Raw genomic sequence first — 14,714 nt, 5'->3', positions numbered from 1 at the left:
GCCCCCCCCCAGAAAAAAATACTTCCTGAAAACGTCTATATAATTCCCAATAACCAATACTATATCTAAACAATGGGCAAAATTCATAACTTCAAGCCCTTCTCTCTGGGACTATGGGGGATTATATTGTTCTCAAAAGACATGGTTATTAGATTTTTAGACTATGCTGAACAAAAAACGCCGTCTCAAAATTTTGATCTGGTAACTTTAGGAAAAAATGAGCATGGGGGGCCTAGTTGTCGTCCGGTTTTTACGGTTACTTAAAAAGGGCACTAGAACTTTTAATTTCCATTCGAGTATGCCCTCTCGCTGAAATCTATGACCTTTTGGGTTGAAATGATTACCCCTTGGAAAAAGAAAGAAAGAAAAAAATAAATAAACACGCATCCGTTATCTTTCTTCTGGCAAAAAAAAAATACAAAATTCCACATTTTTACGGATAGGAGCTTGAAAAATCTACAGCATAGTTCTTTGATACGCTGAATCTGATGGTGTGACTTTCATTAATATTCTTTTACTTTTAGGTTTTTCCCTCCTTTTTCGAAAATAAGGCCTATTTTTGATTTTGATGGGCTCTTAACTTTTGATGTGTAAGAACAACATTGATAAAATTTTATATTTAAAATCATCATAAAAATCTTATTCTTTTGATGTATCTATTAGTATAAAAATTCCTTTTTTTAGAGTTTTGGTTACTATTGAGCTGGGTTGCTGCTCACTACAGTTCATAATCACGAACTGTTTGATCTATACGTCTTTATAAGTCTCGGTATAGAGACATGGTTTGATTAGGTCTTTCCCTGTAGTATGGTCTTTTATAGCACGAAATAATGACAATTCTTCCTCCACATATCTTTATAAATGTACATGATATATACTAACAACTGAGCCAATTTAGTAATATCAGTCGTTTCATTCAGCTGAATTGAATCATATGAAAACAAATGGAATGTAAAGAAAGTGTAGAAAGCATTTAAATATGAACTAAGGAGATGTGAAGTGGAGGCCATTGACAAAATTGCTGAAGATATGGAAAATGCAGCTAGACGGCACAATAGTAAAATATTACACTGGCATGTTAATAAATTGAGAGGAAGTAGTCAATCCGGACTTGTCCTAGTTAAAGATAGAAATGGGTGCACAATTAGTGATAAGGAAAGAGTCAAAGAGAGATGGGCAGAACATTTTGAGAATGTGCTCAACCGAGATACAGTTGCAGGAAAAGATATAGAGGAAAATAAAAAAGTTTGTGATACCTTGGATGTGAAGCAAGATTTGTTTTGTGAGGAAGAATTAGTGACAGTACTACAAGGATTAAAAAATAATAAGGCTCCAGGTGCTGATAGTGCGGTTAGTGAGTTTCTTAGATATGATGGCTCCGAGGTTAGAAATAAGTTACTGAAGATTATGAATATGCTTTTTGAAAAAGGGGAAGTACCTACAGATTTTCAATCGAGGCATTAGTCTAATTTCTGTAGGTAGCAAATTACTTGGTATTATGATACTTTTTAGATTGGGAGATGCTGTTGACAAAGTTTTAAGAGAAGAACAGTGTGGTTTTAGAGAAGGCGGAGGATTTGACGACAAAATTTTTACTCTTATGTTAAAACTAAAAAGTGCCTTAGTTGTCAAACACCTTTGGTCCTCAGTTTTATAGATTGTGAGCAAGCGTTCAATTCTGTTGATAGAAGAGCTTTAGCAAAGGTCTTCATCCTTATATGGTGTACCAGACAAATCCATTAAAGTAATTAGTGCTATATACGAGAATAATTCTCCTGAGGTTAAGGTAAGAAATGAGGTTAACAGCTGGTTTTGTATTAAATCAGGAGTTAAGCAGGGTTGTGTTCTATACCCCTTTATATGGATCATTTTTATGGACTTGGTCTGAAGCACAGAAAGGGCAATGAGAGACCACGGAATCAAGTGGGGAGGAAAAACTCTCATGGACTTAGGTATTGCACATGATTTAATCATCCTAGATGAAAATTTGAGCAAAATGAATGCACTTTTAGAGGTTTTGCTAATAATTAATGTTAAGAAGCCTAAGTCACTAAGGCTAGGAATAAGTGAAGATGAAAAGGTGAAGTTTGGCAACGAAAAGATTAATCAGGTGGGCAGCGTCACTCTCTTTGGTAGTTATATTAGTAAAGACGGTGGGAGCAGTGAAGATGTTATAAGTAGAATAGCTAAGGTTCACGGTTCTTTTAACAATTAAAACAGTTTGGAAAAATAGGATGATAAGTCTGCAAACCAAGATTAGAATATTGGAAGGTACAGTGATGACATTGGTCAAATATGACTCTTAAGCATGGGCACTCCAAAAAGTGGACGAAGATTTACTAGATATTTTCAAGAGAAATTTCCTATGGATTGTTCTGGGTACATGGCTGACTGATCGTGTTTCTAACAGTAGTCTGTACGAAAAGTATAGTTCAATCGCACTTTCTAGGCCTGTAATGAAAGAAAGGTTGAGATGGTTAGGGCACGTTCCATGGATGAAGGATGACAAATTGCCGAAGATTGTCCTTTTCGGCCAACTATTTAGGGCTAAACGGAAAGCAGCTCGTCCCCGTCTGGGGTGAGAGGATGTCATAAAAAAGATTTAAAATAGATGACAACTTCTTGGGAGGCTGTAAAGAGGGAGGCTTTAAATAGACTGGGATAGAGGAGGAGCATGCGTAGCTGTGCTGGCCTCAGGTGGCTTGGCTATGTGGTGAGTTTTTAGTAGTAGTAGTAGAATTGAAAATTTTGGGCTTTCTTTAATTCCTGTAACAAGTTGCACTAGTTGACCCTTGCTAATCTAAGATATTCTATTCGAGACAATTTCATTTGACAAAGAAGTATTTTGATTATTATTAGCATATTAAATTTCATTTAGTATTTCTACCATTTTCCTAAAATTAGCAACAGGCAGTACAAGGTCCTCTCCAATAGTGAACGGAACTTTACTTTTAGAAATACATTATGAAACTTCATATAATGTTAGTAAATATTTTTCATTAATGGATATAAATTATAAATTTCTCAAAGGTTTTTGCTTTATTTATACAGTCTTTTAAAATATTATTTTGGTTTATTGACATAAAAACATGCTTTGATTCAAGATGTATTAATTTGGCAGCTTTCATAGTGCCGGAATTTAGTTTCCTGCCTGAGCAGAGTTTGTAGCATTGTTATATGCGTCAATACCATTCTTATATAACTTGAACCATTTATCTATGGATAAAAATTATTATGATCCCAAAATCAAATAAATATATAAAATAACATATTGTATATAACAATTGATTAAATAGTGAATAAAAAGAAAAAAAATGAAATCTCGTTACAGTGCAACACTGACAATTGACTTCACTAGATAACCCAGTGCAAGTGCCCAGTCGCAAGTGCTATTTTGCATCTTTCTTGGGGCGGGTACTGGGATATTAGGATTGTAAATAGAGTGAACTGAACTGAACTGAATAGTGTTGCCAGAAGGTACACAAAGTAAGTCAGAGACTTGAAAAAAACAAATTTTACAATACCAAACGCAATCTCCGAAAACATGACCCCGAACTTACTAGTAAAATTGACAAAAAAAGGCCTTTAGTTCGTCCTTCCCAGCCTTAAATAAACAATTACATAAAAATTATTTAATTCAAAAGATGTATGGATGTCCGAAAGAAATCATTCTTTTCCCGAAAAAGTATTTCATGCCAAAAAAAATAAGCCACAATAAAAATTAGCCAACATTTAAGCCAGCGGATAAATAAAAAAAATATCACCATTTACCATCAAAATACGCCAGCTTGGGAGAAAGAAGCCAATATGGCAACACTGCGAAGAGGGTCACTACTAGAGTAGTCCACATTACAGTCAGTGTTAATAAATAATTGTCTCGCTGAACCCATGTGCGCGCAGTATACCTTTTTTGTGTACAGGTTTTTAAGAGTAACTGTACAAAAATACACATCTAAATATTATAGAATCGGCTATTTAAGTATTTTAAATTAAAATTTCTCGCGACCCTCTTTGGGGGCAAGACCCATAGCGTAAGAAGGTGCTGTTAGGCGCTTTTGACCACTTGCATGCATGTAGTGTGTTTTGATCTGGTACAATATACCCCTCAACATTCGCTAAAAGTTTCACTTGAAACTCTTAACTTTGAAAGTAATAGTAGCGTAATAGAAGTTCTAGTAGCAGCAGTAATAGTAATGGCAGTAGTAATAAGGGTAATGTGCACTTAGTGCCTTTTGATTAGTTCAACATCCCCCTCAACAAGACCTGAACGATTCCACTTGACACCCTATGCCGTTCCCGAGAAATTGTTGGTACTCCTTTTGTGACAACATTTATGCAAATAGAGTCTTTTGGTTTTAGTTCAACATCCACCTCAGCGGTCTCTGGAAGTATCACCTCACTACCTTTAGCATTGGCATTATTTGTAGTAGTCTAGCAGCAATAGTAGTACAAGTAGTAGTTGCAGAAGCAGTTTGTATACTTCTCGTTAATTCAAAATCCTCTCGACATGCCGTTAAAGTTTCCACTTAATGGTGCTAGGCGTTTTTTCTATCCGGCAAATTCCCCAAGCAGAATATCCTCCCTCCAGAGACTTTCTCCTCCCGGAAAATTTCCCACCCATGGAAAATTCTCTCTCGTGGGAACTTCATCCCACATGCCAAATTGAGGAGCCAAGAGGGAAAGTACGACAAATAAAAATGATGATTAAAAGAAGGAATTTTGGAATATTTTACCCAAATTCCAAAATATTGGCAAAATATAGGGCGTATAATATCCTACAGTATTTTTTCCACATTTTTATTTTCTCTTTTTTATATTTTGTGGGATTGAGCTAGAATAGCAGGGTAATTTGAAGGTTACAGGAAATAATTACAAAGCATAAAACTAATGGCAATTTCAGAAGAGTTACCCTATGATGAAAGTACAAAGAGATATTAGGCTGATATTAAGAGGTACGAATAATCACTTCCATTGGACTTGGTCTGATAGCACATAAATAATTTTGAATTACCGCAGCCTAGATGCAGTTCAAGGTCTCAGGACTAGTTCTGCAATGAGTATTCATAGCAGATTTCTACTTCAGTATCACTTTATTTTTGATTTCTTGTCTGATAATGTTTAAATTCGCCTGATTTAAAGTAAATATTATTTTTGCTGTATAAACTTCCAAATCAGTAGTGCTTAGCCTCTTAAAACTGTATGGGATATTGAATTTGAAAATGAATTAAACAGTTGAAAAATTTGATTTCTCGACCATTTGTTTTTGTGGTTAATCACATTCCAAGTTTAATGTAGTAGTAAAGCTATAAAGAATTTAGGTCGAAAAATTCGGGTCGAAAGAGGAAAAAGAACTTTAACGGTGGTTATTATTTTCTACTTTTTATTGACACTTCTACTTGGTACTTCCTTGAAATCAAAAACCCAGTAATATCAGCAGCAAATGAAAGGGACAACGGAAAATAGAAAACTTTAAAATGTGGAATTAGAGAAAACTCTAATGTGGCATGCAAATAATGGCCTCTCTTACAAAAGTATTTTAATTTTTGTTTTATATTGCTTATATTTCCTTCAATTCTATCAGATTTCCCTTCCTGCTGCTTTAACAGATTTTGCACGAAAGAAAGCCTTATAAAAATTTGTAAAAACAATTTTGTAATGACACAGACTGTAAAAAATTTATTATTTAAGGATTTGAGTGCAGATGTCAATACCCATTTGTTAAAGCACCTGATGGTGGTTCCTGTGTAAGCATAAGAAAATCAAGCTACCAAGCATACAGAAGCGACTTACAACTTAGCAAGCCATGGTCAGAGGCATTGGAATCGGAGGATTCGTTTGAGTATCAGATGCTCAAGAAAAATGTTGAACTTCTCGTAAGTAGAAAATATTATGGTACTTGTGTGTTATTCAGAACACACTCAATAAGTGAAGTTAGGTTCTTTTGTGAAACAAACTATGATGCGAAAATCCGGTTTCATAGCCACAAAGACAGAACTCAATTTAGTTTGCTACGCATAGTGATAAAAGATAGTGTCTGAACATGGATTTTGGGAAAAAAAAAACAAACAAACGAACTAACAAATAAACACGCACCCGTGATCGGTCTTCTGGCAAAAAATAATAAGTTCCACATTTTTTGTAGATAGGAGCTTGAAACTTCTACAGTATGGTTCTCTAATACGCTGAATGTGACCTATAGTTTTTAGGGGGTGTTTCCCCTTATTTTCCAAAACAAGGCAAATTTTCTCAGGTTCGTAACTTTTGATGAGTAAGACTAAATTTAATGAACCTTGTATATTTAAAATCAGCATAAAAAATTTGATTCTTTTGATGTAGTTATTAGTATCAAAATTGTGTTTTTTTTAGAGTTTCGTTTACTATTGAGCCGGGTCGCTCCTTACTAGAGTTCGTTGCCACGAACTGTTTGATTTGATTTGTGATTTACCAAAGACTGAAAAAGAGGCAATTGTATTTTTCCAGGATAAGGGGTTGTTGCCCATAACAAGACAGTGTGTCATTGGACACAACATGACTTTATGCTCTTACGAGAAGGAACATTTTTGGAAGTGTAACAATAGGCCATGTTTGAAAGGTTAGGTTAGGTTACAATTTTCATAATAAAGTATTATATTTTCATCATATTTTGAGTGCGTTCTGAATAATACACAAGTACCAATATTTTAACAGCTGATAAATTTTATTATTATCAAACAATTTGTAGCAAGAAACACTAAGGAGAGAAGAGCCCTGGCCAATATTATCTAAATAAAAAAGGGTATCTTTGAAAATATGTATACAAGAAGAATAAGCTCTAAATGCTTAACCTAAATATGTGAAACTGGATAATTTTAGGTAAATTAATCAAAAGTTATTAGCACAAGAAAATTGTTTGTTAAGAAGGCGAAACAGCTCCAAAAAGGTGTCGGTCCTGGCAAATATTACGCAATCAACTTATTTGCTTATTTGATTGCGGTATTTTGAAGTAGTAGCATTGTTTTCAACCTGTTGTCTAAAGAAAGCATAAAACTTTAAATACTTTAGAGTTAATACCTTTACCTTGCGAAGAGTAACCTTTACCTTGCGAACCTTTTAGAGTAACCTTTACCTTGCGAAGAGTGAAATGAATTCGATTTTCCGTTGGCCACTTCATTTGGAAGAGGTGTTCTTGGAAGCATGAACGGAACTTAATAAATTTGAACTTTAATTTTCTAGTGCCTTTTAAAGAACCGAAAGTCATTAGAAGACAAACAGCTATCCTCCCGTGCCCATTTTGGCCCCATACCCTCACCTACTACATAATTTTAAAACTTCATGCAAATCATTTTCCCAAAATTATCCAAAAGCTCAAATAGATATGCCTCATAAATGAAATGATCATCGCAGCCCTAAATTGTTCGAATTGCTCTTCTGCATTTATTGATCGAACAGTTCGTGGTAACGAACTGTAGTAAGGAGTGACCCGGCTCAATAGAAACCAAAACTCTAAAAAATGGAATTTTGATATCAATAGCTACATCAAAAGAATCGTATTTTAATGCTAATTTTAATTATATAAATTTAATCAAGTTTAGTCTTACCCATCAAAAGTTACGAGCCTGAGAAAATTAGCCTTATTTTAGAAAATAGGGGGAAACAACCCCTAAAAGTCATAGAATCTTAACGAAAATTACACCATGAAATTCAGCGTATCAGAGAACCCTATTGTAGAAGTTTCAAGCTCCTATCTACAAAAATGTGGAATTTTGTATTTTTTGCCAGAAGGCATATCACGGATGCGTGTTTATTTGTTTGTTTTTTGTTTTTTTTTTTCCAGGGGTTATCGTATCAAACCAGTAGTCCTAGAATCTTGCGAGAGGGCTCATTCTAACGGAAATGAAAAGTTCTAGTGCCCTTTTTAAGTGACCAAAAAAATTGGAGGGCATCTAGGCCCCCTCCTACGCTAATTAGCGTAAAGAGCGGGACGTTGAGGGAGGAACAGCCCCTTTCATACACGGAGTAATTTCTGTTCGTTTTAAGTTTTAATATCGCTCCTTACTTTCAGTTAAAAAAAACTTGTTTTTTTTTTAAAGAAAAAGTGAGCATGCTTTATCGTGGCTGTATAATTGGCTTAACTAAACAGTTCGTGTCAATGAGCTGTAGTAACGAGCGACCTGGCTCAATAGTAAGCGAAAGTCTAAATCAAGGAAAGCCTCGCTCTTTACACTAAAGTTTTTTAATTGTTTTCAAAAGTAAAGTTGTGACAGAATCAGAATTTAACGTAAGGAGCGGGGCGTTGAGGAGGGAACAATCCCTTTCATACACGGAATAATTTCTGTTCGTTTTAAGTTTAATGTCGCTCCTTACTTGCAGTTAAAGAGATGAAACTTTTTTATTCAAGGAGGTTTGGTGTTTTTGGAAGGGTAACTACCTCCCGGGAAGTTATGATGTTTGTAGATTCAAGGATGAAAATTGGAGAGAAACTTTGAAGTCACAGTTGAATACTAAACTGGAGAGTTTAAAATTTGACGATGTAGAAGATGAATGGAATATTTTTAGGGAAAAAAATGTGTAGTTGCTGATGGTGTCTTAGAGAAGAAAATTAGGAACACAGCTAGGAATATTAGTGAAAAAGCCTTATGTTTAACAGAGAGCAGAAGGGGTCTGTACAAGGATTATCGGATTGATAGACAATATGAAAAATAGAGGAATGTAAAGAGGTTGGAGAAAGCATTAAAATATGAACTAAGAAAGTCTGAAGTGGAGACCATGGATAAAATTTCCGAAGATCCGGAAATGCAGCTAGACGGCATTATAGAAAATAGTGTGCTGGCATGGTAATGAATTAAGGGGGAGTAGTTACTCAGGACTTGTCCCAGCTAAAAATAGGAACGAGATCAGAATTAGTGACAAGGGAAGAGTTTGTACGGTTTTGTATAAGCAAAACAGTTTTGTTTGTACAAAACTGTTTTCAGGTGACTTGTTCCCAAACTTCTTGAAATTAATACTTGCCTATAGGTCCTTGGATAAGGAGTGTCACAATGCGGGGAAAAATTAACCAAATAGCTAATAAATAACAATCGTTGTTTTAATAATAGTGCTCAAAAAAGGTCAAAGAAATTGTTTCAACTGTTTGAAACTTACATCTGATAGGGCTTGGGCCAGTGGAACCAGAATTTTAATCAAATTTTCGACTGGGTTTAAAGACCCCTGGAAAAGGGCCTAGAACCTATACTTTGTGATCTGCTCTAAATTATCAAGGATCCTTCCCCGGGAAAAGAAATTCTTGCTCAAAGGTGTAAGGATGTTAGGGGGCCGAAAAATACATTCATAAGTCTTTTGATCCTGGCTGGTTTCAAACCGGTAAGTCTCTAATGTAAGGGGACACTGATATAAAAAAAAATATTTGGCTCGAGACACTGGCCCCTAAGACTTGGAACGTTTATCATTTAGTCCTTAATTTAAGGGACTATAAGAAAAGTAAAGGATATGAAGCTAGACTCCTAAAGTCCAAATCGGTGGTAATGAATAAAAGGGAATGCTATCTAAAAAAAAAAAAAAAAAGGTTTCCCAACAATGAAGCTCAAGAGGCTGATTTTTTTTTTTTTTTTTCTCCGTCGGGCTTGAAACTTCTGAGAAGAGTGAGAATTTTGAAACAGCTAAGCTATTACCACTTAAAAGCATTATTTATGTAATCTAGTAACCTCAGAGATTATTTAACATTTATGTAGCCCATTGAACAGCTATTATAGACCATTTACATAGCAATACTTAAAAGCATAAAGTATTTCATATTGACGCACCTGTGAGTTCAAGTGGCTTTTCGGTCAACCCAATATTTAATTTAGCTTTTGTTAATGCAACTATCTAAGCTTATAAGTGGGGTCCTAAGCCTGGCTCGACATTCTAGAGAGGGGAGCCAGTCCTGTTAGGCTTTGGATGGACTCTTGTTTGCCTGCAATATCAAGCGACTTAATGGTCATATTTCAATTCTAAGATTTGGTCAACTGGCATAAAATACTGGGCAGGCGTGCCTCTCCAAAAGCTAACACAAAAGTGTCTGTCCAATTTGAGAGTCATAGCTACTCCCACGGTTTGCCCATGCCGTTTACCAAAGCACTTGGGACACTATAGGTCTCTCCGTTCGCCTGTGAGCCCAGGGGACTTGTCGGTCATGTGTCAATCCTTATGTTACAGTAGTCTGCCTGAGACTCTAAGCAGCCGAGCCTATTAGGCTTAGGTCACTTGTTCGCCTGTGAGTGAAAGCAAGTTTAGTCCCCCATTTTGCATAAAAGTCCAGTCAACATTGTCCGTCATGAATCAACACAGAAATCTTGATCATCCCTAAGGTTCTATGACTACCTTTGTTCTCTCCCAAGATGGATGGATGGATGATAGACTATCTATAAACAAGGGAAAATGACATCATTTTTATACACTCCTGGAAAAGGCTTATCACTCAGGGTCTCACACGGATTATCAACTTGGCTTAAAACCTAAATTTACTAAAACTTTTGCTAAAAATTAAATTTAGCTAGAAATACTTGGAGTCAATCAGAACTTTCAGAGAGCTTTTCAGCCAATCAGATAATCTTACAGACTTTTCTGCTCAAACCAAAGCTTGCCAAATCTCGGTATTAGAAAAGTCTCATTGTAAACGGGCCTGAATATTTACACATAAACGTGGTATCTAATAGATTTTTATTGTGTTACAACCCGAAATTCCTTTTTTGAGCCAATAACAATCAAAAATATATTACACACAAGTACTCCATAGGAACGGAGAAGCCACTGAGTAACTTTTCGTTTTTTTTTACTTTTTTTTTCTACTTATGGAACAAAGAAGACAATAATAATAAATGAAAAATATTATCAAGCAGCCAAAAAACAAGGGTAGGGTCCGTCAGTGGAACAAAATGAAGTGCAAATAAGCAGACATTTCGACAAGGACTTCCAGCAAGTCATCCTCTGGGCTAAAAAAATAAAAACGAAAAAATAAGACGAAATAAAAATAAGAAAAAATAAAAACGAAAAATAATCTAACCTTTTGAAGTAAACTTTACAAGAGCAAACAGCTCTTGCATGTGCATAAATCTTATGTAAATATCTCTTTTGTGGGTAGTCTTAGCACTGACGACGACTTGGTAGAATATCTTGTCGAAATATCTGCTTATTTTTGCTTTATATTGCTCCACTGGTTGACACTACCTTCGTTTTCTCGGCTGTTTGATTTTATTTTTCATTTTTCAACTTCTTCTTTGTTTCATACGTCATGTGTAGCCAGTGTTGGTTTAGAATATATTCTCTTCTACTTTTTTTTTTATCTGTGTTTTTGCTTTCTATTTTAGCTAAGTAAACAATTGCATACGTTTGCAAAAACTAATCAATTTCTTGTGGTCATGAAAAAAAACAACCCTCGAGTCAGGCGAAAAATGGACCATACGAAACATGGGGATCATTGACCGTAAATCACAGGCAGTTAGTAGTATATTGATTAAAAAAAGCAGCTGGACAGGCTTAGTGTTTTCCAAGCTAAAATGGGAATTTTCCACTTAATATGTGCACATTTTAAGCCAATATTGTCTAAGATGTAGATAAGACTCTAGCACAGCAGAAGCATATGACGAAAAATAACAAAAAGGTTCTCCAAAAATGATACTAAATCAAAGCGCGCTAGTTCGGTAAGGTTCCTAAACCGTCTGAGCAAAGAAAGGTTCTCTAAGTTCATCGTGGTGCTCTAAACATTGGTTATTGCGGGTGCGCGAGGGCGGAGTCATGAAGAGTGGCTTGGGTCAATTTGTTAATGTGTAGAGCAGGATTTCTTAAACTTTTTTCATTCACGACCCCATTTGCAAATCCGAGTTTCCTGGCGACCCTATATAAACATAAAAAGTATAACAAATGTTTTTTAATGGTTTATTTATTAGGTAATAATATACATATTCATACGAAAACATATAGTATTAAAATTCGTTTAGAAACATACAAAAATCTAAAATTTGAAAATTGCACAAAAAGTTGCAAAATTGTTTTTATCGTAGTTACAAAAATTAAACATCTTTTTTATTATCAAAACTGTGTTTTTTGTAATAACATAAATAAAAGGGGATTCTGACCGTCTTAGTATATTTGAACACAGGCGATAAATTGTAAATATTAAGTTAAAAATAAAGAAGAAAATTTAATGACATGGATATGCCTGTTTTTTTATTGCATAACAAATTAAATTTTGGTGGAATTTTTGATGCTGCTGGATGTAAGATTTCTTTAACATGTTTTAGCGATGAACAATATTATAATTTAGTATGGGTTAAAGCTGAGAAGTAGTGTTGAATGTCAGAAGAACATTTAACACCACATAAGTGATTTTGGGCAATTCAGTCCAAGTTCTGATCAGAATTCAGTCAAGGGGTTTTTTGGAAGTTGTAGTTTTAATACTTTAAACATCACTTCGTGAGCCTCAACGTCGACGGACTGTCTTTGCCTTTCGACGGATCGAAAGGCAAAGGGTTTATTAGTATACTCTCCCAGGAGACCACTTATCATTGAAATCTATTGAGAATTTGTGATTTGGCTATGAATTTTGATTGAAAAGACACTGAATTTCTGTCAGCAAGTTTTCAATCAAAATAGCTGCATCTAAAACAATTAATAGAGCTGTCAGATTGATCAAGTGACATTTCTTTTGAGGTGATTTTGGGCATTTCCCTAGCAGGTAAGCTTACACTAGAACATTTTTAGGATCAACGCTTTCCTGAATTTAAAAAGAAAATTCGGTCCCCTTTGAACAAAAAAAAAGAAAAAAAAGACCTTTTAATGATACAAGTTTCTCTAAAACTAAATATATCGATCTCAAGCAAAAAACAAGAAAAGCTACAAGGTTTTTCTAAGATTACAAAGAAAATGGATATCGGCTTTTAATCTCTAGCCGTTTATTCTATCCAAGCTCTACAAGTTATGGCTAGACTACCTAATCTATTCTAAATAGTTTGGCCATACAAACTAAAGATATTATAACGGAAAAGATAGGTTGATTCTTTGTGGTATCGCCCCTTAAGTAATCTAAAATAGTTCTTGTAGTGAAAGTGTTAGAATAATTTCTCTCGATTAAAATATTCTCGACACTGGAAAACATTTGATTTTTTTTTCTACCATACTTTTGAAGTAAATACATAGCAATTTTTTTGAATAGATAAGTTGAGATTGTTTAGTTTTTCAAAGATATCTGACAGATAGCATAACTTGAATATTCATAGGTTATTTTAAAAAAAGCAGCAATTCCTCACTTTTCTTCGTTAAAATTTTTTCAGTTTTTCTTTAATAACAATAATCTTCGTAAACTTTAACATCTTGACAACAATTTTGCTTTCGTATGTAATAATAAAGTTGTGTAGTTGGAATCTGCTTCCTTATAGTATTACTGATCAATTTTCTCGGTGAACACGTGCGTGCACAATCCAATTTCTTGTGTGTGCAGGTTTGTGAGAGTAACTGCAAAAATACAAATCTAGATGTTATAAAACCGTGTTTTAAATATTTAACATTAAAATCACTCGTGACCCCAGAATTTTCCCAATGCGACCTTATTTTGGGCTACGACCCACAGTCTAAGAAGGCCTGATGTAGAGCATAGGACTTTTCGCTGATGTTCGTTATATTTCTGCTGTGGATTTTACATACAACGCCAATTTTCAGCGTATTCTTTACTTACTTCTCTAAATCTAAGAGTTTGTTTTAGAGATGCTGTATATTTTTGATTTTGACACAACTTTTGTAACACAAACAATTTTCCATTACAGGCCATAACACAATCTAATGCAACGTTTCTTTATTAGCTCCACATAAAAAATGTTCAAGATCCAAAAGGAAGGTAACTTGAATCTTTCTAGAGTTCAAAAACAAAATTAGTATATAAGTAACAATAACTGGAATACCGACATTTATAGGTTGCTTGTAAGATCTGACTTTCTATCGTATGGTTTAAAAAAAAAGAAATATCACGATAATTCATTATGTATAGAAACACTAAGATTAAGCCTATAGATGTTCCGTAGCCCAAAGACCGATTTCAAAGTATGTTAAGTTCGTTTTCTGGAACTTCATAACTATTGTTATGAATTTGGAATAATACACCTAAACTCTCTTAGTTTTGGAATTCGGAGAATTTATAGAACAAGTAAACAACGATTCCATTATTCTATATTTGGTCTGATACGAAAATCCCGTTCTAATCTGCACAAAATTTAAATACTTGACACACTAAAAATATTTTTAAATTTAATTGAGATTATAATTTCTTATGATTACATAATAATAAAAAGTTTTTTCAACTGAAAGTACGACAAACGAGCAGAAATTATTGCGTATATTAGGGGTTAGCCCCCTAGTAAGCTCCTCGCTCTTTACGCTAAAATTCTTGCGACAAAATTCTTTTCGCTAACTCTAGATAAGTTTTTACAACACCCGAGGAGTACAGATATCCACTCTGAAATAGGTACTTCTTACCTGTTTCTAGACAAAATGACTCTTACACAGATATCTCATCTGCTATTATCTAGTTGGTTTTTTAAGATTCAACATGTACATAATTTCTTTTTTGACCAGAATTTACTGTCCAAACATCAAAATTCAATGATAACTAGATGTGTTAACCCGTACAAACTACCTCTGGTGAAAAAATGAAAGATCCCGTTTCAACCTCCGGTATATGATCCCATCAATAGCCAACAAATATTCAT

The 14,714-nt window shown here is 34.5% G+C and overlaps 1 protein-coding gene across 2 annotated transcripts in view; it reads left to right on the top strand.

Moving 5' to 3' along the window:
* LOC136025375 (uncharacterized) overlaps positions 1 to 14,714 on the top strand; it is a 145,138-nt gene that overhangs the window by 64,830 nt on the left and 65,594 nt on the right. For both annotated transcript variants that reach the window (XM_065701352.1, XM_065701353.1), the window contains exon 8: positions 5,689 to 5,873. In XM_065701352.1, coding sequence (XP_065557424.1) covers positions 5,689 to 5,873 — 185 coding nt within the window. The remainder of the gene's footprint in view (positions 1 to 5,688; positions 5,874 to 14,714) is intronic.

This window comes from Artemia franciscana, chromosome 3 (assembly GCF_032884065.1).
Source record: "Artemia franciscana chromosome 3, ASM3288406v1, whole genome shotgun sequence".
Lineage (NCBI taxonomy): Eukaryota > Metazoa > Arthropoda > Branchiopoda > Anostraca > Artemiidae > Artemia > Artemia franciscana.
Note: the sequence above shows the minus strand (reverse complement) of the source record. Positions and strands in the feature narration are given on the sequence as shown.